General features: G+C 37.5%; 1 protein-coding gene across 7 annotated transcripts in view; it reads left to right on the plus strand.

Annotated features, from left to right (window-relative positions):
• Nucleotides 1-24,802, plus strand: part of ATRX (ATRX chromatin remodeler) — a 331,172-nt gene that overhangs the window by 269,998 nt on the left and 36,372 nt on the right. For all 7 annotated transcript variants that reach the window (XM_087860258.1, XM_045801308.2, XM_045801311.2 and 4 more), the window contains one exon: nucleotides 7,370-7,478. In XM_087860258.1, the coding sequence (XP_087716384.1) occupies nucleotides 7,370-7,478 (109 nt within the window). The remainder of the gene's footprint in view (nucleotides 1-7,369; nucleotides 7,479-24,802) is intronic.

The raw sequence follows: 24,802 nt of genomic DNA on the forward strand, positions 1-24,802 counted from the left end.
AACCCTTTCTCTCATTCCAGGTCTGTGTAGACAGGTCTGACGCAATTCTGATACCTTTGCCTTGGTACGTGAGAAATTTCTTTGCCCTGGCCGCTTTCAGTACTGTATCCCTGGATCTGATATTTGCAAAATGCACTATGATGTGACGTGGCATTGGTTTGTCGTGGTTGAGCTTGGGAGGGGCCCTCTCTGCCTCTTGGACACGAATGCTTGTTTCCCTTGCTAGATTAGGGAAGTTTTCAGCTACAATTTGTTCAAATATCTCTTCTAGACCTCTGTTTTTCTCCACCCCCTCGGGGATGCCAATGATTCTGACATTGGAACATTTCATTGGGTCAGTAATTTCCCGTAACCTACATTCCTGAGCGTGGATTTTTTTGAGTCCAGATTCTATTTTAGCTTTTTCTTTTACTAACCCATCCTCCAATTTGCTGATACGTTCTTCTGTCTCATTCACCCTGGCCGTCAGAGCCTCTAGTTTTGACTGCATTTGGCTCATAGAATTTTTAATTTCTGCCAGATTCGCTCTCATTTCTGCCCTTAGAGATTCTATATTCTCACTAACATTTTCGTTAATACTTTTTTCAAGTCTACAGGTCATCTTGACCATTGTTACTCTGAATTCCATTTCTGATAATTTGATTATATGCATATCCATTAATTCTGTGGCAGAGGCCACAGACTAATTGCCTTTTCTTTGCTGGGGGGGATTTCTCCTTCTCGTCATTCTGATGAGGAGAGGTTGTGGGGTTGTCCAGAGCCCAAATTATTGACCGGGACCCAGGCCGTGCACCCTTGTTTTATAGGGATCTTAGGGATGTGGGCTTCTTGATTTTTCAGCCTGCCTTCTGGGTGAGGGTCCTTCCACACCAATACTCAGGTAACCCTGTTTGGGTAGAGTCTCCATGTCCCCTGCGAGGTGGGATGGGGATGGGCACACTGTGAGCCGGCATTTCCAGGCTTTTGTTCTCTGGAGGCTTTCCCTGGCGGTTTGCTGTGCCTCTTCTGAGAGTCAGCGCAGCAGTGGACGAATCTCAGCCTCTGTCTCAGAACAGAGGAATCGCGGACCATTCTCCACTGATGTTCTGGCTACTTTAACTCTGTTACTGTTGGTGCTGCTCAACCCTGCAGCATCCCAGGATGTGCGCCCCACACCCGGCATGCCAACCCTCACTTCCAGGGCCCGTGCGTCTCTGTCCTTTGTGTTTCTAACACTGCCAGCCGCCCCCGTGCACTCCCGGAGCTCCCGGTCTCAGTCTGGTTCCAGTGAGCACACCGGAGCTCTGTTTCAGTCTGGTGGCGCACGTTCCCGGCTCACGTTCTCAGTCTGCTCTCTCGTGGGTGCCGGTCCACGAGTCCCCTCGCTCCCCCGTGCAGGTGGCTACCGCTTCCCGGCGCCCGAACGTGGCGGCTCCCTCCCCCTTCCGTTTATCTTCCGATATCTCTGCGCAGTTTCACGGCTCCCTGCTTCATACCTCAGTACTCAGCTCTGGAGATGTTCATTTGTAGAGATCCAGATGTATCTTTCTGCGTCTCAGGCTGATTCCGTGGATGTTCAGGCTGTTCTGGTATGTATCCAACTCGACTCGGTACCGGCTGAAAAAGGGGTCCCCTACTCCTCTGCCATCTTAACTCCCTGGTGCATTAGTTTAAATGTCATATGTTAAACCAACCTTGCATACCTGGGATAAATCCTACTTGGTTATGGTGTATAATTCTCTTTACATGTTGCTGGATTCTGTTCACTAGTATTTTTTTGAGGATTTGTGAATCCTTATTCATAAGATATAATATTTTTCAGTTTTGTTTTCTTCTAATATCCTTGGTTTTGGTACAAGGCTAATACTGGCCTCATTTAATGAGTTGGGAAGTATTCCTTTTCCTATTTTTTAAAAAAGATTTTATTTATTTATTTATTTGAGAGAGAGAGAGAGAACACAAGCAGGGGGTGTGGGGGAGGGAGAAGCAGGTTTCCCACTGAGCAGGGAGCCCATTGCGGGGCTTGTTCCCAGGACACCGGAATCATGACCTGAGCTGAAGGCAGACACTTAACAAGTGAGCCACCCTGGTGCTCCATCCTTTTCCTATGTTTTGAAAGAGTTTGGGAAGCATTGGTATGAGTTCTTCAAGTGTCTGCCAAAATTTAGCAGTGAAGCCATCTGGACCTGGGTTTTTCTTGTGGGTAGTTTTTATCATCATCATCTTCAACAACAGTATTGTAAAATATATATAACATAAAATTTAACATTTTGTGAGAGTGAAAAAGCAACCTTCCGAATAGGAGAAAACATTTGCAAATCATGTATTTTGTCAGGGGTTAATATTCAGAATACATAAAGAACTATTATAATTCAACAACAAACAGATAACCTGATTCAAAAAAATGGGCAAAAGATTCAAATGGACATTTCTCTAAAAATAATATACAAGTGACCTACAAGCACATGAAAATATGCCCAACATCATTAATCTTCAGAGAAACGCAAATCAAAACCACAAGGAGATATAACCTCACACTATTAGAATGGCTGCTCTCAAAAAAAACTCAGTAAATAACAGGTTGGTGATGATATGGAGAATTTGGAACGTTTGTGCATTCTTGGTAGGAATGTAAAATGATACAGTCACTGGGGAAATCAGTATGGCAGTTCCTCAGAAGACTAAAACTAGAATTACATGATCCAACAATACTACTTCTGGGTATATACCCAAAAGAATTGAAAACATGGTCTTAAAAAGATATTTGTACACCCTTATTCATAGCCACATTATTCACAATAATGAAAAGGGAGAAACAATCCAGGTGTATATTGGTGGATGAATGGATAAACAAAATGTGGTATATACACAGTGGAATATTTTTCAGCTCTTGAAGGAAGTTTTGTCACATGCTACAACCCTGAAGACATTATCTTAAGTGAAATAAACCAGCACAAAAAAAGGTGAATACTGTGTGATTTCATTTACTTAGCATATCTAAAGTATTCAGATTCACAGAAACAAAGTAGAATGGTGCTTACTGTGGGGAAGGAGAGAATGGGGAGTTGTTGTTTCGTGGGTATAGAGTTTCAGTTTGCAAGTTTAAAAAGTTCTGGAGATCTGTTAACACAACTGAACTATACACTTAAAATGGTTAAGATGGTAAATTCTATGGCATGTGTTGTGGTGGGTTTTTTTGTTTTGTTTTGTTTTTTTAACCATAATGGAAGAAGTTATATAGCCAGCTGCTAGTGGAGGTCGGGTAAAACAGGAGTTTTTTTTGTTTTGTTTTGCACCAAATCTTTCTAGCTGTCTTTTATTAAAAATGCAAATTTTAAAAAACTGATAAAAGATATGGGACAAGAAACTTAAAACTTCCTAATTTGTTTACTCGGCAAGACAGATTTATATATAAAATTAATGGACATTAAATTTTTAAAAAATTGATGAGTACCTACCAACTGTTCTGCCAACAACTAGGAAACACAGTTGTCCCTTTCTTGAGGAATAGTCTAATGGTGAATACAGATATTAAAGACAAAAAAATTAAATGCCCAGGAAATTGAGGGGCAGTATTTCTGTGATTTAAGAAGGAGTTGTTCTAATCTGTCTGCCTCAGACTATCTCAGAAAGCTCCTCAGTATGCCACAACTATATTTCCCCTAATCAATTAATAGAAAAAAAAAAGCCAAATTGGGAGGGGAGATACAGGAAGGGAAACAGGTCTTCACCATTTTGATCATTTTTAAGTGTATAGTTCTATGATATTAGGCACACCCATATTACTGTGGAACCATCACCACCATTTTAAAATTTTCACTTTTGCTGGGGAGCAAGTCCATGAAGCTCCTTATGTTGTCATATCAGAAGACCCTCTCCCCATAAATAATTTTGTTTTTTTTCACTGATTTCATAGACATTTTGAAGTCCCTCCATATATGATGTTATATCACTTTCAGCTCTATAATAATCTGTCCAGTAAAATCATAATTTCTCCATTATTATACATCAGGATTATTATGTGAAATTTTTCACTATTACAGGTAGTCTACTGTAGGTACCTTGATGAGAGTATATTTTTAAAAATTTCTTCAGGTTAAAGAGAGGGAACACCAGCAGAGGGAGTGGGAGAAGGAGAAGCAGGCTTCCCGCTGAGCAGGGAGCCTAATGCGGGGCTTGATCCCAGGACCCTGGGATCATGACTTAAGCCGAAGGCAGACGCTTGATGACTGAGCCACCCAGGCGCCCCTAGTACCATACTGTTTTGATGACTATATCTTTGTAGTATAGTTTGAGATCAGGGAGCATGATACCTCCAGCCTTGTTCTTCTTTCTCAGGGTGGCTTTGACTATTTGGCATCTTTTGTGGTTCTATACAAATTTTAGGATTCTTTGTTCTAGTTCTGTGAAAAAATGTATTGTGACCTTTTCTTTTTTTTGTCTAATGGTACCCTGAGTACTCTTGGAATATAGTGGTATTGTTTTTAATTTTAATTTTCTAATTCTTTTGATGATACTTTCTCTTATTGTAGTCATTTTAAATATATTTATTTTTAGGAAATAAAACCCTAATAACATCCTGTGCAAGTTATAGGCAAGTAGTATCTTTACTTTTAGACAGGTGCATTGGTTGCTTAGGTCACTGTAGTGAAAAGGAGCATTTGCTCTTTATTTGATACTGTACCACATACTATGTCATTGGTTTACTAAGACATTTACCTAGTAAAAAAAGTAGAATTCCTTTTTTTCCCCAAGCAAAATCTTACATGGAATATTAGTACATTGGGCCTGGGTTGCTAAAGAAGTGAAGAATTCTTTCCTCCTTCCCTAACTGGGGTTAAGAGTCATCACTAAGCCACTGCCTCATTAGCACACCTCAAATTAGCTGTTTACAGAACCCATAAAGTATTCTAGGGTTCATTTCATTTTGTAAGTATAGGGTACCTACCACATGCAAGGCACAGTCTAGATGCTAAGGATAAAGAAGCTAACAAAAAAGAACATGTCCCTAACCTCCTAGAGGCTACATGTTTGCTAAGGAAGACCAATAAGAAACAAACAGGAAATGTATAGTTTAAAAATGCAATGGAGAAATAATGAAATACTTTAAAGGTGATAGGGATTTTGGGGGGACAATATGTAAATTGGTCAGGTCAGGCTTTACTGATGTCCCTCACAGAACTGGACATGTAGTAGGTCCATAGTAAATATTTGCTGAACTGTCAGGGTAATACATTGCCCTTACCTGGATATTCTTCAGTTATTTTCCATAGAGAGTCATGCTCTGGTGATGCATTTTTTATGTGCCCATTACATTTAAGTGCTAGGTATATACTGGCACTTTTTATCATTGCCCCCTTCTTTATTTCTTTTTTTTTTTCAAGATTTTGTTTATTTATTCGACAGAGATAGAGACAGTCAGCGATAGAGGGAACACAAGCAGGGGGAGTGGGAGAGGAAGAAGCAGGCTCATAGCGGAGGAGCCTGATGTGGGGCTCGATCCCAGAACGCCGGGATCACGCCCTGAGCCGAAGGCAGACGCTTAACTGCTGTGCCACCCAGGCGCTCCCCCCTTCTTTATTTCTAAGGCCCCTCCTTATTGATATGTCTTTAACATATATATGGGTAGTGTATATATGTGTTCCTTATTTGACTATGGTTAAGTATAATGTTGGCTTAAATTGATTTTTCTGATATCTATTATTAATTAGTTCAGTTCAATGTTCTGGCAGTGCTTCATTATCTGAAAGACAAAGTACCAGAAAAGTTTTATCAATTTATTCTATCATGAATAAATGGAAAATACCCATTTTACTATATACTGTAGTACTATAATTACATTTTCCCCATCTTTAATGGGTAAAAACAATTGTCATTGTTTTAATTTGTATTTTTCTGACCACTGGCAAGGTTGAATATTTTTCCATATGGTTTAGTTTATATTTAATTTAATAAATTATCTTCAGCAAACATTAAACTATTAATCAGTTCAGTTTATCTTTTGTATCACTACTACTACTACTACTACTACTACTACTACTACTACTACTACTACTACTACAGTATACTGGACATTAAACTAGGCTCAAGAGGTATTATAGGAAATCATGTTATAGAGATGATCACATATAAATGTGCCCTAGTAGAGACAGATACAATTAGATATGGGATCTTGGGTGATAATATTAAGTACTCAGTGAGCTTAATTACTATGTGACAGGCACTGTTCTAAGGGTTTTTTTTCCTTATATCAACTCATTTAAAAAGACACTAACCCTATGTAGTAGGTGCTCAGCTTATCTCCATTTCTAGAGATAAACACATTTTCACATTTTTCTAAATGAAAATGCTAATAAATGGTGAACCTGCGATTTTTTTTAAAAATCTATATTTTTGGTGACTAACCTGTGCTGACTTTATCACTTTTTAAGTGTTGGAGCAGAGAAAGGTGAGTATGTTGAAATACTTGAAAAATATTAATATCATATTTTATTTATTTATGATTAGCATATTAACTTTAATAATTACCCTGTTCAGGTGAACAATTAATGAAAATGTGACTCCAGCCTCTCTTTTATCCGACCATCTATCTCAAATTCTTTTTTCTTTAGCTGTGTATGCCTTTTTTTTCCAATTGAAAGAAAAAAAAAAACCATAGATAAATAAATAGACTTTCTTACCAATTGCCAAATTTTCAGCAAGGAAATTCCAAGTTTTCAATATAAGTAAAGATATAGGTAAGTAATAAACATGTTGAAAAGCACCTTTTAAACTAAGTACTAAATTTAAGTAAAAATGTTTGCTGAAAGATCTAAATCTCAGTTTTGTCAACTTGTTTTTATGTTAAGATTCTAGGATGTGACTCTGGAGGGGAAATAGTAATATTATGTTTACAATTAAAAGAACTGGAATGGAAATTATGTATAATAAAATATAAAAATGTCGTAAGTGCTTAATTTGGTATATTAGTTTTAATGTAAGTCTTGGGTAAATTTTCACCTCACTGTCCAAAAGTTGATCAGTATCAACTTGTTAGTAAGGGAGGAAACCTGGCCATTTACATATTTAATTTAAAGCAAGCTTCATGAACATAATGCCGTTTAACCTTATTCTTTTGACAGTTTTAAAGGTTTCTAATCAAGGAAATCTTTTAAGAAAGTCACATGTAGATGAAATACTTTTTAAAAGTATCTTTGCTATTCAGTATCTATTGGAAATAAATCTGTGGTGAATTTATTTGTTAATATAGTGAATTATACTTTGATTAAAAAATATGTTTTACTATGCAAATAAAATATATATGACCAGATTTTAAGTGGTGAGCAGGGAAGAAAATCTGTTACTACTAGCAGAACAATATATAGCAAATCTTTTCTTGTTAAATTTTCAGGTGAAGGGAAGTGGCTGCGAAACATTGACTATTACCGTTTAGATGGTTCTACTACTGCACAATCAAGGAAAAAATGGGCTGAAGAATTTAATGATGAAACTAATGTGAGGTAGGAAACATTTTTTGTTTGTACAGAGTTTTTAAAAAATAATTTTAAATCTGGGACGCCTGGGTGGCTCAGTCAGTTAAGCAGCCTGCTCTTGATTTCAGTTTAGGACATGATCTCAGGGTGGTGAGATCAAACCCTCAGGCTCTCTTGGCGTCTGCTTGTCCGTCTGCCCCCATCCCCACCGTGCTATCTTGCACTCTCTTTCCCTCAAATAAATAAAATCTTTTTAAAAATAAAAAAAAAAGTTTAAATCTATAAACAGTAAAATTCACTCATTACATATTTCTACAGTTTTTGACAAATGCAAGATAAAGATATAAAATGGTTTCATCGCATCTCGAGAAATTCATGCATGGAATCATAGAGAGTTGGAGCCTTTTAAGTCTCACTTCTTTCATTTAGCAAGATATTTGAGATTTATCCATTTTATTGCATATGTTAATAGTTTGTTTTATTGTTGAGTAGTATTCCATTATATGGATTATTACAGTTTGTTTAGGCATGTGTAGGTGTAAATTTTTGTGTGACCTATTGATATTTCTAGGAGTGAATTGCTGGTTTGTATGGTAAGTTTGTGTTTAGCTTTGTAAGAAACTGCCAGTTTTCCAAAGTTGTACAATTTTGCATTCCCATCACCAATGTATGGGAGTTTCAGTTGCTGTGTGTCCTTGTTAGCACTTGGTATTATTGTGGTTTTTTAAAAATTATTTTACTCATTCTAATAGGTATGTAATGGCATTTCATGTGATTTTAGTTTGCATTTCCCTAATGATAATTGATACCAAGCATCCTTTCATGTACTTATTGGCCATTTTATATCATTTTTGGTGACAAATCTGGTAGAAACTTTTAACGTTAACGAAGTATTCCTGATCTCTTTATCTTCTGCAGAGATTTGAATCATATACTTTAAACCACTGTAGGCATGAGGTGTGTTGTATATGTGTTGTTGATACTGCTTTCACCTGTTAGCAGTTAACAGACTTGAACTGCATTTGGAAGAGAAATATTTATATGTAAACATATGCACACACACACACATACATGTGTGAAAGCATGGTCTTTAAGAAAATGTTGAAGATGGGGTTAGTTTAATGACAAGGCCAGAGTATGCCTTAGTAAATGTTTTAAAGCATAAAAGATATTATACTGTGTACGTAAAACATGTTTTAATTCTGGCAGAGTCTTCAGCTACACCTAGGGTTAAGGCTAGAGAAATTCCATTTAGACCATAGGAAGAGTATATTCTGTTAGGTATTTATAATCCATATAGCCTGGGGGAGCTTACAAAGGAATGGTTGAGTACAGTAAAGTTATAAAAGTGTATGATTAAATAAGTAAGTTCGTTTTTATATTCTGTTTGCCATGTTTCTAAAAATTATTATATCTGCCTGAGTGTGAAGTAATTTTATTTTGTAACCCTCATCTAGTTTGTCAAACTAAACCTTCGACTTATTCAGTTTCCCAAATTTGTAAATATCACAGTAGCATATGATTGTCCCATAACATTCATATTTGATGACCATTGGGGAACAACATTGAAATTTGGATGCTGTGCTGTCATCTTGGTGTACTCACTAGCAGATTAACTCCCCTAAATATATGCCAAAAAGTATCTGATTCAAATTCATCTTCTCTCCCTCTCATTTTCCCTCTTTCCCTCTCCTTCCCCCGTGTGTGTGTGTGTGTGTGTGTGTGTGTGTGTGTGTGTGTGTGTGTGTATAAAATAGGTTTGAGGGGTTATTGTTGAGTAGCTAAACCTGTCGAGGTTAAATCCACAAATGTTAGGGATTGTATTTATCTATATTCTGTTTTCTTGTGACTCAGTAATTTTCAGGAAATAGAATAAATATTTTTATGGTAAAGCAGTTGGAAAGACACATTAAGATAAACTTTAAGGTAATAACCATTTCTAATGTTGTCTTGTGAGACCAGGAAGTAGTTTTCAACAGTCTTAGGTCCCTAGTTAGTTTTAATACTGTTTTTTTTTTAACTTTTTATTTAGAAATAATTATAGATTCACAGGACTTGCAAAGATAGTACAGAGAGATCCTGTGAACACTTCATATAATTTTCCTTTATGTACCTATAATTTCAAAACCAAGAAATTGACAGTAGTTCAAAGTATATAGCTCTGTCTTTTTTATCACATATGTAGTGATTCCTGTAACAGCCCCTGAAATCAGGTACATAATATTCTATCACCACAGAGATTGCTCTCCTACTACCCTTTTATAGTCATACCCGTCCTTTCCACCAACTTCACCACTATCCCTAACTCCTGGCAATAACTAATTTGTTTTCCATGTTTATAATTTTGTCACATCAAGACTGATATAAATGATATCATACTTATGTGATCTTTTGATTTTTTTCATTCAGCATAAAACCCTTTAGTTCCATCCAAATTTTTCTGTATAGCAATAGTTCATTCCTTTTTATTACAAAGTTGTATTCCATGGTATGGATATACAGGTGTTTAAGACAAACTGTACATCTATTGCAGGGCATTTTGGTTGTTTCCAGGTTTGGCTCTGTACAAATAAAGCTGCTGCTGGGGGAAGGCGCCCGGGTGGCTCAGTCGGTTAAGCATCCAGCTCTTGATTTCAGCTCAGGTCATGATCTCAGGGTCCTAGGATAAAGCCCTGCGTTGGCTCAGCTCAGCAGGGAGTCTGCTTGTCTTCCTCTCCTTCTGTCCCTCCCCCTGCCTGCTTGCTCTCTCTCTCAAATAAATAAATAAATCTTTAAAAAAAAAAGCTGCTGTGAATGTTGTGTACAGGTTTAGTGTAGACCTACAATTTCATTTCTCTAGTATAAATGCCAAGGAGTATGATAACTACGTTGCATGGTGAGTGACTGGTTTCTTAAGAAACTGCCAAGGTGTTTTCAGAGTGACTCTGCTTTTTTACAATGCCACCAATAAAGTGTGAAAGATCAAGTTTTTCTGCATTCTCACCAGCATTTGGTGTTAGCACTGTTTTTTATTTTGGCTGTTCTGATGGGTGTATAGTGGTAACTCATTGTGTCTTAAATTTGCATTTCCCTGATGGCTGGTTATGTTGAACAGTATTTTCATATGTTTATCTGCTATCTCTGTCTCCTCTTTAGTGAAATGTTTGAGTCTTTTGCCCATTTTGTTAAGTTTTGGGAATTCTTTATGCAATTTAGATATGCATCATTTGTCAGGTGTGTGGTTTGCCAGTATTTTATGCCAGTCTACAGCATGTCTTTTAATCCCCTTCACAAGGTTGTTCACAGACCAAAAGTTTTTAGTTTTGATCAAGTCTAGTTTGTTCATTTTATATATCATGTTTTTGGTGTTAAATCTGTGAATTCTTCCACAAGCCTTAGTTCATACAGATTTTCTCCTGTGCTCTAGTTTTATAGATTTACATTTTACAATTTGTATTTTATGTTTAAGTCTGAGGTGCATTTTGAGGTAATTTTTCTATAAAATGTGATATTTAGGTCAAGTTCACTTTTTTCTTTTTCTCGTTTTTTGCCTACAGATATCCATTTGCTCTAGCATCATTTGTTAAAAAAGCCATCCTTCCTCCACCAAATTGCTTTTGCACTTCTGTGAAAAATCAGTCTATTTCTTGGTTCACCGTTCTGTTCCATTGGTCTGTATGTCTGTCCTTCTCTCATTGCCACATAGTCTTGAATATTGTAGCTATAGAGTAAGCTTTAGTGACAGTTTGAGTGATATCTCTTACTTTATTCTTTTTCCAAATTGTTTTACCTAGTCTGATATCTTTGCCTTCATATATAAATTTTAGACTCTTCATGTATCTACAAATGTCTTGCAAGGCTTGTAATAGGAATTGCATTAAATGTCGGACTATTTGGGGAGAACTGATACTTTTACTATATTGAGCCTCCTGTGAACATATTCTTTTCCTGTTTATGTGGATCTTTTATTTCTTTCATCAGTGTTTATAGTTTCCAACAATAAGTCCTATATTTGTTTTGTTAGGTTTACACCTAGGTATTTTATTTTTCTGAATGACTGTATGATATCATATTTTTAATTTTGGTTTTTTCATGTTCATTGCTAGTATGAAGAGATGCAATTGACTTTTTTGTTGATCTTGTTACCTGTGATCTTGTCGAACTCACTTACTTGTTCTGGGAGTTTGTTTTATAGATTCTCTGAGATTTTCTACTAGACCATTATATCATCTGCAAGTAAGGATAGTTTTACTATTTCTACCTTTCTTTTTTTCTTAATGATTTTTTAATGATTTTAATGATTTTTATGATTTTTAATGATTTTTTATTATATTATGTTAGTCACCATACGGTACATCCCCGATTTCCGATGTAAGGCTCGATGATTCATTAGTTGTGTATAACACCCAGTGCACCATGCAATACGTGCCCTCCTTACTACCCATCACCGGTCTATCCCATTCCCCCACTCCCCTCCCCTCTGAGGCCCTCAATTTGTTTCTCATAGTCCATAGTCTCTCATGTTTCATTCCCCCTTCTGATTACCCCCCTTTCTTTATCCCTTTCTTCCCCTACTGATCATCCTAGTTCTTATGTTCCATAGATGAGAGAAATCATATGATAGTTGTCTTTCTCTGCTTGACTTATTTCACTTAGCATTATTTCCTCCAGTGCCGTCCATGTTGTAGCAAATGTAGAGAACTCGTTCTTTCTGATAGCTGAGTAATATTCCATTGTATATATGGACCACAACTTCTTAATCCAGTCATCTGTTGAAGGGCATCTCGGCTCCTTCCACAATTTAGCTATTGTGGACATTGCTGCTATGAACATTGGGGTGCATATGGCCCTTCTCTTCACTACGTCTGTATCTTTGGGGTAAACACCCAGTAGTGCAATGGCTGGATCATAGGGTAGCTCAATTTTTAACTTTTTAAGGGACCTCCACACTGTTTTCCAGAGTGGCTGTACCAACTTGCATTCCCACCAACAATGTAGGAGGGTTCCCCTTTCTCCACATCCTCTCCAACAATTGTTGTTTCTTGCCTTGTCTATTTTTGCCATTCTAACTGGCGTAAGGTGGTATCTCAGTGTGGTTTTGATTTGAATTTCCTTGATGGCTAATGATTTTGAACATTTTTTCATGTGTCTGTTAGCCATTTGTATGTCTTCATTGGAAAAGTGTCTATTCATATCTTCTGCCCATTTTTTGATTTGTTTATTTGTTTCTCGTGTATTGAGTTTGAGAAGTTCTTTGTAGATCTTGGATACCAGTCCTTTATCTGTAGTGTCATTTGCAAATATATTCTCCCATTCCGTGGGCTGCCTCGTAGTTTTTCTGACTGTTTCCTTGGCTTTGCAGAAACTTTTAATCTTGATGAAGTCCCATAAATTCATTTTATCTTTTGTTTCTCTTGCCTTTGGGGATGTATCATGAAAAGGTTGCTTTGGCCGATGTCGTAGAGGTTGCTGCCTATGTTCTCCTCTAGAATTCTGATGGATTCCTGTCTCACATCGAGGTCTTTCATCCATTTGGAGTTTATCTTTGTGTATGGTGTGAGAGAGTGGTCAAGTTTCATTCTTTTGCATGTAGCTGTCCAATTTTCCCAGCACCATTTATTGAAGAGACTGTCTTTTTTCCACCGGATGTTTTTTCCTGCTTTATCAAAGATTAGTTGCCCAAAGAGCCGAGGGTCCATTTCTGGGTTCTCTATTCTGTTCCATTGGTCTATGTGTCTGTTTTTGTGCCAGTACCATGCTGTCTTTGTGATCACAGCTTTGTAGTACAGCTCGAAATCCGGCATTGTGATGCCCCCAGCTTTGTTTTTCCTTTTCAACAGTTCCTTGGAGATTCGGGGCCTTTTCTGTTTCCATACAAATTTAAGGACTGTTTGTTCCAGTTCTTTGAAAAATGTCCTCCGTGTTTTGATCAGGATAGCATTGAAAGTGTAGATTGCTCTGGGTAGCATGGACATTTTAACTATGTTAATTCTTCCGATCCATGAGCATGGAATATCTTTCCATCTTTTTATGTCTTCCTCAATGTCTTTCAAGAGTGATTTATAGTTTCTAGAATATAGGTCCTTTACGTCTCTGGTTAAGTTAATTCCAAGGTAACATATGGTTTTTGGTGCTATTGTAAAAGGGATGGATTCCCTAATTTCTCTTTTTTCGGTCTCGTTATTCATGTTAGAAATGCAACTGATTTCTGAGCATTGATATTGTATCCCGCCACGTTACTGAATTGCTCTATAACTTCTAATAGTTTGGGAGTGGCTGCTTTTGGGTTTTCCATATAGAGTATCATGTCATCTGCGAAGAGAGACATTTTGACTTCTTCTTTGCCGATTTGAATACCTTTGATCCCTTTTTGTCGTCTGATTGCTGTTACAAGGACTTCTAGTGCTATGTTGAATAATAGTGGCGAGAGTGGGCATCCTTGTCGAGTTCCTGATCTTAAGGGAAAGGCTTCCAGCTTTTCCCCATTGAGAATAATATTTGCAGTAGGATTTTCATAGATGGCTTTAATGAGATTGAGAAATGTACCTTCTATTCCTACACTCTGAAGGGTTTTCATCAGGAAAGGATGCTGTATTTTGTCAAATGCTTTTTCGGCATCGATTGAGAGGATCATATGGTTCCTGAGTCTTTTCTTGTTGATATGATGTATCACGCTGATTGATTTGCGAATTGCATTGCATCCCAGGTATGAATCCCACTTAATCGTGATGGATAATCCTTTTAATGTACTGTTGGATTCTATTAGCAAGTATCTTGTTGAGGATTTTGGTGTCCATATTCATTAGGGAGATCGTTCTGTAATTCTTCTTTTTGAGGGGGTCTTTGCCTGGTTTGGGGATCAAGGTAATATTGGCCTCATAGAATGAGTTTGGTAGCTTTCCTTCTGTTTCTATTTTTTGAAATAGCTTTAGGAGAATAGGTATTATTTCTTCTTTGAATGTTTGGTAGAATTCCCCAGGAAAACCATCCGGGCCTGGAGTTTTGTTTTTTGGAAGGTTGTTTATCACTGACTCAATTTCTTCATAATTAATTGGCCTGTTTAAGGAATCAATTTCTTCCTGTTTCAATCTTGGTAGTTTATAGGTTTCCAGGAAGGATTCCATCTCTTCCAGATTGCTTAATTTATTGGCATATAGCTGTTGATAAAAATTTCTAATAATCCTTCCAATTTCAATGGTGTTCATCGTGACCTCTCCTTTTTCATTCATAATTTTAATAATCTGGGTCCTTTCTCTTTTCTTTTGGATAAGTGTTGCCAGTGGGCTGTCAATTTTATTGATTCTCTCAAAGAACCAGCTTCTAGTCCTGTTGATCTGCTCTACTGTACTTCTGGTTTCTGCTTGATTGATTTCAGCTCTAATTTTGGTCAGCTGCTTCCTCGTGCGTGGATTAGGCCTGTCCCTCTGTTGCTGTTCCAGCTTCTTGAGGTGAGAATATAAAAACTGCATTTTAGATTTTTCTATTCTTTTGAGTGAGGCTTGGATGGCTATGTATTTCCCCCTTAGGACTGCCTTTGCAGTATCCCATAGGTTTTGGACCGTTGTGTTTTCATTCTCATTGGTCTCCATAAATTGTTTAATTTGATTTTTGATTTCCGGCTTTTTCGAGTCATTCCTGAGCAGGATGGTTCTTAGTCTCCAAGTGTTTGAGTTTCTTCCAAATTTTTCCTTGTGGTTGAGTTCCAATTTCAGAGGTTGTGGTCTGAGAATATGCAGGGGATAATTTCAATCTTTTGGTATCGGTTGAGACCTGTTTTGTGTCCCAGAACATGGTCTATTCTTGAGAATGTTCCATGGACATTAGAATAGAATGAGTATTCTTTGGTTCTGGGGTGTAGTGTTCTATATATATCTATGAGGTCCAGCTCATCGAGTATGGCCTTCAAAGCCTTTGATTCTTTGCTTAGTTTTTGCCAGGGTGTCTGTCTATTTCTGAGAGTGGAGTGTTGAGATCCCCTACTATTAGTGAATTTTATTTATATGTCTCTTTATTCTGGTTAAGAGTTGGCTTGTGTATCTTGCTGCTCCCCTGTTGGGGGCATATATATTTATAATTGTCATATCCACTTGTTGAATACTTCCTTTAAGAGTAATATAGTGCCCTTCTGTGTCTCTAACTATAGTCTGTAGTTTAAAATCCAATTTATCTGATATGAGAATTGCTACCCCAGCTTTCTTTTGAGGTCCATTTGCGTGAAAGATGGTACTCCATCCCCTTACTCTCATTCTGAATGCATCTTTGGGTTCGAAATGAGTCTCTTGTAGACAGCAAATGGATGGGTCATTTCTTTTTATCCAATCTGCAACCCTGTGGCTTGTTATGGGAGCCTTCAAACCATTCACATTTGCACTAAGAACTGAGAGATATGATTTTAATGATGCCATGTTGCCAGTAAAGTCTTTGTATTGGCTGTGACTTTCTGTTCTATATCACTCTTGGGGCCTTTTTACTTTTATAGAACCCCCCGTAATATCTCCTGTAGGGCTGGTTTCGTGGTTACGAAATTGGTTAGTGACTGGCGATTCTGAAACGTCTTTACTTCTCCATCAATTCTGAATGACAGCCTTGCTGGATAAAGGATCCTTGGCTGCATGTTTTTCTCTGAAAGAGCTTTAAATATGCTCCCCCAACCCTTTTTCTCATTCCAGATCTGTGTAGACCGCTCTGATGTAATTCTGATGCCTTTGCCTTAGTACGTGAGAAATTTCTTTGCCCTGGCCGCTTTCAGTACTGTATCTTTGGATCTAATATTTGCGAATATGCACTATGACGTGACGTGGCGTAGGTTTGTCATGGTTGAGCTTGGGAGGGGTCCTCTCTGCCTCTTGGACACGAATGTTTGTTTCCCTCGCTAGATTAGGGAAGTTTTCAGCTACAATTTGTTCAAATATCTCTTCTAGACCTCTGTTTTTCTCCACCCTCTCGGGGATGCCGATGATTCTAACTTTGGATCGTTTCATTGAGTCAGTAATCTCCCGTAACCTACATTCGTGGGCTTGGATTTTTTTAACAGCAGCTTCTATTTTGGTTTTTTCCTCTATTAACCCATCCTCCAATTCACTAACGCTTTCCTCTGCTTCGGTGACCCTGGCCGTCAGAGCCTCTAGTTTTGCCTGCATTTGGCTCATAGAATTTTTAATTTCTGTCAGATTCACTCTCATTTCTGTCCTTAGGGATTCTATATTCTCAGTAACCTTTTCCTTAATACTTTTTTCAAGTCTACTCATCATTTTGAGCATCGTGACTCTGAATTCCATTTCTGATAATTTGGTTACATCCATATCCATTATTTCTGTGGCAGAGGCCACAGTCTCACTGTCTTTTCTTTGCTGGGGGGGGCTTCTCCTTCTTGTCATTCTGATGAGGAGAGGTTGTGGGGTTGTCCAGAGCCCAAATTATTGACTGGGTCCCAGGCCATGGCCCTTGTTTTATAGGGATCTTAGGGATGTGGGCTTCTTCTTTAAACATTTTATTTATTTATTTATCTGAGGAGAGAGACAGACAGTCAGCAAGAACGGGAACAGAAGCAGGGGAGTGGGAGAGGAAGAAGCAGGCTCCCAGCGGAGGACCCCGATGAGGGACTCCTTCCGGAACGCTGGGATCACGCCCTAAGCCGAAGACAGGCGCTCAATGACTGCTCCACCCAGGTGCCTGGGTTGTGAGCTTCTTGATTTTTCAGCCTGCCTTCTGCCTTCTGGGGGAGGGTCCTGCCGCACCGATACTCAGGCAACCCTGTTTGGGTAGAGTCTCCGCGTCCCCTGCGAGGGGGATGGGGATGGGTATTCTCTGAGCCGGTATTTCCAGGCTTTTGTTCTCTGGCGGCTTTCCCTGGCGGTTTGCTGTGCCTCTTCTGAGAGAGCAGCAGCGGCCGAATTTCAGCCTCTGTCACAGAACAGAGGGATTACGGCCCGTTCTCTACTAATGTTCTGGCCACTTTAACTCTGTTAGTGTTGGTGCTGCTCAACCCTGCAGCGTCCCGGGATGTGCGCCCCACACCTGGCGTCCCAGCCCTCACTTCCAGGGCCGGCGTGTCTCTGTCCTTTGTGTTTCTAACGCCGCAGCCGCCAGCCACCCCGTGCGCGCTCCGGAAGCTCCCGGTCTCAGTCTGGATCCAGTGAGCGCACCGGGATTCCGGTGTTCCGCGAGATGCCTGGTGGCGCGTGCACCCGGCTCAGGGTCTCAGTCTGCTGTTTTGCGGGTGCCGTCCGGGAGCCCGCCCGCTCCCCCGTGCAAGTGGCTACCGCTTCCCGGCACCCTAACGCGGCAGCTCCCTCCCCCTTCCGTTTATCTTCCGATATCTGTGCACAGTTTCATGGCTCCCCGCTTCGTACTTCAATACTCAGTGCTGGAGATGTTCATTTGTAGAGATCCAGATGCATTCCTGCGTCTCAGGCTGGTTCTCTGGTTGTTTAGGCTGGTCTGGTACCTATCCAGCTCGACTCGGGGGACCGGCTGTAAAAGGTGTCTCCTACTCCTCCGCCATCTTAACTCCTCCCCCCCATTTCTACCTTTCTGATCTGTATGCTGTTTATTTCCTTTTCTTGACATATTGCACTGGCTACAACTTCAGTAATATGTTAAATAGCAATGATGAGAGTGAGCATTCTTGTATTTCTTGATAGTAAGAACATTCAGTTTTGGTTATGATGTTAGCTGTATAACTTTTTATATATTCTTTATCAATTTGAGTAAGTTCCCTTCTGTTCCTAGTTTGCTGGGAGTTTTTATTTGAATGGATATTTAATTTTGTCAGATGCTTTTTCTGTCTCATTTAGTATTAATAAGTTTTCTTCTTTAGCCTGTTACATGCTGTATTATGTAGCTTGATTTTCAAATACTGAACCAGCCATGCATCCCTGGAATAAACCCCATATGGCCATGGTATATAATTCTTTTTGTATACTAATGGTTTTATTTGCTAAAACTTTGTTGAGGGATATATATGAGATACTGGTCTGTATCCATTTTTTTGGTATTGTCTTTATCTGATTTTGGTATCAGGATAGTATTGATGTCATAAAATGAGTTGAAATGTTCTTTTCTTGTATTTTCTAAAAGACATATAGAATTTGTGTTGATTAATCTTAAATTTTTGGTAGAATTTGGTAGAAGTGAAACTTCCTAGCTTTAAATATTTTTGGAGAATTTTTAAATCACTAATTCAATTTCCTTAATAGTTATAGGATCATTCAAATTATTTCATATTGAATGAGTTGTGGTAGTTTGTGCTTTTTGAGGAATTGGTTCATTTCAACTAAATTTCAAATTTATGTATAGAATTTTTCATAGCATTCCCTTATTATTGTTTTGATATCTGCAGGGTCTGTAGTGATAGCCTTTCTTTCATTGATGCCATTGGTAATTTGTGTAATTTGCTTGTTTGACAAAAATTTCCTAGAGGTTAGTCAATTTTATTGGTCTTTTCAAAGAACCAGCATTTTGTTTTATTTTCTCTATTTTTTTTTCTATTTTCAGTTTCATCTTGCTTTGACTTTATTTTGCTCATTTTTTCCTGACTTTCTTCAGGTAGAACTTTGGATTACTAATTTAAGACTTTTCCTTTTTTTCTAATGTATTTAGTGCTGTAAATTTCCCTCTCACCGCTGCTTTAGCTGAGTCATATAAATTTTGACATTGTATTTCCATTTCCATTCAATTTAGTGTTATTTTTTTCCTTAGAGATTTCCTTTTTGACTCATAGCTAGAAAGTATGTTGTTTAATTTCCAAATATTTAGAGATTTCTATTATTTTGCTTATTCTAGTTTGATTGGGTTCTGTGCAGAGAACATGTTCTGTATGATTTCAGTTCTTTTAAATTTGTTATGTTTTGTTATATGGCTGAAGATACAGTATCTTGGTATATTGTATATTAGCCCTTGAAAAGAATGTGTATTTTGCTGTTGTTGGGTGTTGTGTTCTATAAATGTTGATCAGATCTTCTTTGATGGGGTTATGTCCTTTATCCTTGCTGATTTTTGTCTTGTTGGGTTATCGATTTTTGAGAAAGGGTTGAAGCCTCCAGCTATAATTGTGTATTTGCGTGTTTCTCCTTTCCGTTTTGCTGCTTAAATTTTCAGCTCTGTTCTTTGGTGTATACGCATTTAGGGTTGCCATGTCCCTCTCTATCCCTTGTTATTTTCTTTGCTCTGAAACCTACTCTCTCTCTTCCTAATATAGCCACTCCTACTTTATTTTGATTGTTGTTTATATGGTATATCCTTTTTCATCCTTTTTACTTTCAACCGATCTATTTCATTATATTTGAAGTGAGCTTCTTGTAGACAGCATGGTTGGGTCATGTTTTTTTTACCCATTCTGTTGGTCTCTTTTAAATGGTGTATATGGACCATTTAAATTTTTTAACTGAAGTATAATTGATACATAACATTATGTTAGTTTCAGGTGTACAACTATTTACATTTAATATAGGGCTTCAAGCTGCCATTTTATTTTATGTTCAATTTGTTCTCTTTTTACCCTTCCTGTGGGTTACTTTTACCTTTTATGAAATTGTATTTTTAGTGACCTTTTTTTATTCATCATTTTAGTATTTCTTTCTATAACTTTCATAGTGGTTGCTGTATTACATTATATGGACATAATTTTTCATAGTTGACTAATGTTACCAGTTTACCATTTTGATTGCAGTGTAGAAACCTTATGCTCTTACATCCCTTTCTCTTCCCCATTTATAATATACTTGTCTTAAATGTTTTCTCTACGTAAATGGATTACCAGTGTAATAATTTTTTCTTCAATTATTAAACATAATTTAGAAAAATTAGGAAAATCTTTATTCACTCATATTTTTTGTACTTTTTATTGTTTCTTCCAAATGTTTCAGTATTTCTTCTTTTATCATTTCTATTCTTTCTAGAGAAATCCTTTTAGTCATTCTTTTGAGGCAGGTCTGCTGGCAACAAATTTTTTGAGTACTTACATATGAGAATTTCTTGATTTCCCCTTCATTTTTGAAGAGTATTTTAGATGGGTATAGAATTATGGGTTGGCAGTTCATTTCTTTCAGCACTTGAAAAATGTTGTACCACTTTCTTCAGGATTTCATAATTTCTTATGAAAAACCTGCTGTTGTTATTGAGTTTGGATTTTTGAATTTCACATATATGTGATACCATGCAGTATTTGTCTTTCTCACTTAGCATAATGTGCTCAAGGAACATTCATGTTGCCACATATGGCAGGATATCCTTTTTCCTCATGGCTGAATACTGTCCTGTTGTATATTATATACCACATCTTTTTTATCCATTCATCTGTTCATGGGCCCTTAGGTTGTTTTCATATCTTGGCTATTATGGATAATGCTGCAGTAAATATGGGAGTACATATATCTTTGACATTTTATTTTCATTTCTTCTGTATATATACCTAGAAGTGGAATTGCTGGATCATATGGTAGATCTATTTTTAATGTTTTGAGGAAACGCCATATTGTTTTTTCATAGTGGCTAAACCAATAAGTGAATGTAGACTACAGTATTTTATTGTAATCATTAAACCTCCTAAAAGACTAGAAATTATTCCAACCAGTAAAAAGAAATGATAATTATTTAACATGATGGAGGTGCTAATTGTTGCTACAGTGGCAATCATATACAATATATAAATGTATCAAACTAACATGTATAGCTTAATTTTATACAATATTTTATGTTAAATATATTTTAATTTTTAAAAAACCTTCTGTTTTTCAAATCATTTTTCTTCCCTGTCAGTAGGTCCTGTTTCTTGCTTCTTTCAAGATTTTTTTATCTTAGTTTCAGAAGTTTGACTGTGGTGTGTCTTGGCATTAATTTCTTTGGGTTTGTCCTGTTTGTGGTTTGTTCAACTTCTTGAATCTGTAAGTTGTTTCTTGCTAAATTTTGGTAATTTTGAGCCATTATTTCTTTCAAATACTATTATAACCTCTTCTTTTTCCTTCTCCTCTCCTTTTATGACTCCCAAAGACAAGAATGTTAGGTCTTTTATTATAGTCCTATAGGTCCCTGAGCCTATGTTTTGTTTTTCTGGCTTTTTAAAATTTGATTTCTACCTGTTGCTTAGATGGGGTCATTTCTATTGGTCCGTTCTCAAAGTTCCTGAATCTCTGTTCTTTATATTCTACTGTTTAGTCCATCTATTGAGTTTTTTTTTAATTGTATTTTTCAGTTCTGAAATTTCTGTTTGGTTCTTCTTTATGTTTTGTATTTCTCTGCTGAGGCTTTCTGTTTTTTTTCCATTTGTCTCAGGTGTGTTAATAATTGCTTAATGAAGCATTTTTATAAATGTAGCTACTTTTTCCATCCTTGTCAGACAATTCGAACATTTATGTCATCTCAGTGTTGGTGTCTGCTGATCGTCTTTTCTCACTGAAGTTGAGATTTTACTGGTTCTTGTTATGACAGAGATCTATTTTAACTGGACATTTTGTTTATTATGTCATGAGACTGTGGATCTTACTTAAATCTTCTATTATAGCAGGACTCTTTGGACACATGTTCTGATGGAAGATGAGGTGCCCCACCTCATTTACTGTCAGTTGAGAGTGGAAGTTCAGTCCACCCACTAGGCTTCTGTTGATCCTGTCCTGGCTGGGAGGGTTAGGATTGCTTATTTACAACCTCTCCTCCATTGGCCTCCACTGACACTACAGGGGTAACTCATTATTGTTTGAGTTGTGGTATAATTCCTCATTCTCCACTAGACCTCCTTGGATACTACCTTAGTCGGGAGGGAGAGGGTTTTTCTTGAACCTGCTGGCTGAAGATGGATGTCTGGTTTCCCTACGTGGTCTTTACTGACATTGCTGGGTTGAGGGGAGGACTGTGTTAACTCAGACTTCTCTAACACCACTGGCAATGCCTTGTTACAACTAGGTGAGGGTAACAGTCTGAACTCCCCACTTAGCCTTTAGTGACAAGGGTGGAGGTGTACCACATTTTTCTGTACTGTTTGACTAAAATTGAGTGCTGTTTGTTTTAAAGTTTTCTGTCTTTCTAGGGTGCCCCCTTTTTAAAGGTCCTTTGGCTAGAGAGAGCAAGATTTTCTTGGAGATTTTTTTGGCAACATCCACTGGCATTTCCAGGTAGCTGGGTGCTTCAGCACTCATTCTGGGATGTATGAGACAAAAAGAAAGCCTGTGGAACTCAGTGCCATGTTGTTCCTTAGGTCCAAGGTCCCTAGCCAGTTTGTCTCCTCCGCCTTACTTTTCAGAAACTTCTTATGATTGTTTTATATATAATGTCCAGGGTCTTTAGCTTTACTTACTGTGAGGAATAGGGAACAGTATGTCTACTCCCAGAAGTGTCTACTCCATCTTTCCAGAAGTGGAAGTCCAGAGATTCAACTTTTCAAAGATTGTTCTGTCATTTGGCAAACATACACATATATTTCTGTTGTGTATATGACCAGAAGTGAGATTGCTGAGTAATAGATAATGTGTATATTGAGCTTTAGCTTATATTGCCAAAACAGTTTTTCCAAAATGGTTGTACCAATTTGCATTCCCCTGGTAGCACATAGGTGTTTCAGTTGTTCTCTGTCATCATCACTTGACAATGTCTGGTTTTTTTAAGCTGTTGTGATAGATATATACTGGCAAGACTCAGTAGTCTTTTTTAAAAAAATATTTTATTTATCCGAGAGAGAGAGTGAGAGAGCACAAGCAGGGGGAGAAGTAGAGGGAGAGGGAGAAGCAGACTCCCCACTGAGCAGGGAGCACGGGGTTCAATCCCAGGACCCTGAGATCATGACCTGAGTCGAAGGCAGCCACTTAACTGACTGAGCCACCCAGGTGCCCAAAGACTTAATAGTCTTAATCTGTACTTCCCTGATAACTAATTCCAAGTGGTTTGTAGATATAAATGTGGAAGCTAAAACAAAAGTTTTAGAAGGGAACAGCAAAGAATATTTTCCTGATCTTGCATTAAGAAAACTCATAGGGGCATCTGGATAGCTCAGTTGGTTAAGCATCCGACCCTTGATTTCAGCTCAGATCATGATCTCAGGGTCATGAGATCGAGCCCTGCATTGAGCTCTGTGCTGAGTGGGAAGTCTGCTTGAAATTCTCTTTCTCTCTCCCTCTGCCCCTTCTCCCTCTTGCGTGTGCGCGCTCTCTCTCTCTTTCTAAAATAAAGGAAGAAAGAAAACTTTCATAAACAGGACACACAAAGTACTAACCATAAAAGGAAATATAGATAAGGTGAACTTCATTAAAATTAAGAATTTCTAATCATCAAAGGAATTTCATATTAAAAATGAAAAGGCAAGTGGCATCTGGGTGGCTCAGTTGGTTAAACATCTGACTCTTGTTTTCAGCTCTGTTTGTCCCTCTCCCTCTGCTCCTTCCTCTGCTCTCTCTCTCTCTCTCTCTTGCTGTCTCTCAAAGATATTAAATAAATAAAATCTTTTTCTTAAAAATGAAAAGGCAAACCACAAGATAGGAGAATCTATTTTTTCATTTTTAAAGATAATATGGAAAAACACAAAGACAATAAATGTTATTATTTGTAATTCAATAGCCCAGATATAACCATGGTTAGAGTTTCTATGCTTATTCAGACATACTTTTTTTTTTGGTTTTTGGGTTTGTTTTCATTTTTTTATTGGAGTATAATTAACATACAGTGTTAGATTAGTTTCAGATATAGAATATAATTCAACAATTTTATGCATTAGTTAGTGCTCATCAAAATGAGCATACTCTTGATCCCCTTTATCTATTTCATCCCTCCTCCACCCACTTCCCCTTTGGCAACCATCAGTTTATTCTCTGTATTTAAGAGTCTGGTTTTTTGTCTCTTTTTTGTTTGTTCATTTGTTTCTTGAATTCCACATGAGTGAAATCATATGGTATTTGTCTTTCTCTGACTTATTTCACTTAGCAGTAAACTCTCTTTGTCCGTCCATGTGGTCTCAAGTGGTGTGATCTTGTTCTTTTTTATGTCTGAGTAATATTCCTGTGTGTGTGTATGTGTGTGTGTGTAATATATACGTATATATTTGTGTAATATACACAAAATAACACAAAAACATACACACATCTTCTTTATCCATTCATTTATCAATGGACACTTGGGTTGCTTCCATCTCTTGGCTATTGTAAATAATGCTGCTGTAAATAAACATAGGTGTGCAAAAATCTCTTTGCAGTAGTGTTTTCATTTTCTTTGGGTAAATACCCAGCAGTGAAAATACATACATACATACGTACATACATACATACCCAGTAGTGGAATTACTGGATCGTATGGTAATTTTTTTTCTATTTTTAATTTTTTGAGGAGCCTCCATACTGTTTTCCACAGTGGCTGTACCAGTTTGCATCCCCACCAACAGTGCATGAGGGTTC

Source organism: Ursus americanus, chromosome X (genome assembly GCF_024610735.1).
Source record: "Ursus americanus isolate L20-20 chromosome X, mUrsAme1.1.p, whole genome shotgun sequence".
Taxonomy (NCBI): domain Eukaryota; kingdom Metazoa; phylum Chordata; class Mammalia; order Carnivora; family Ursidae; genus Ursus; species Ursus americanus.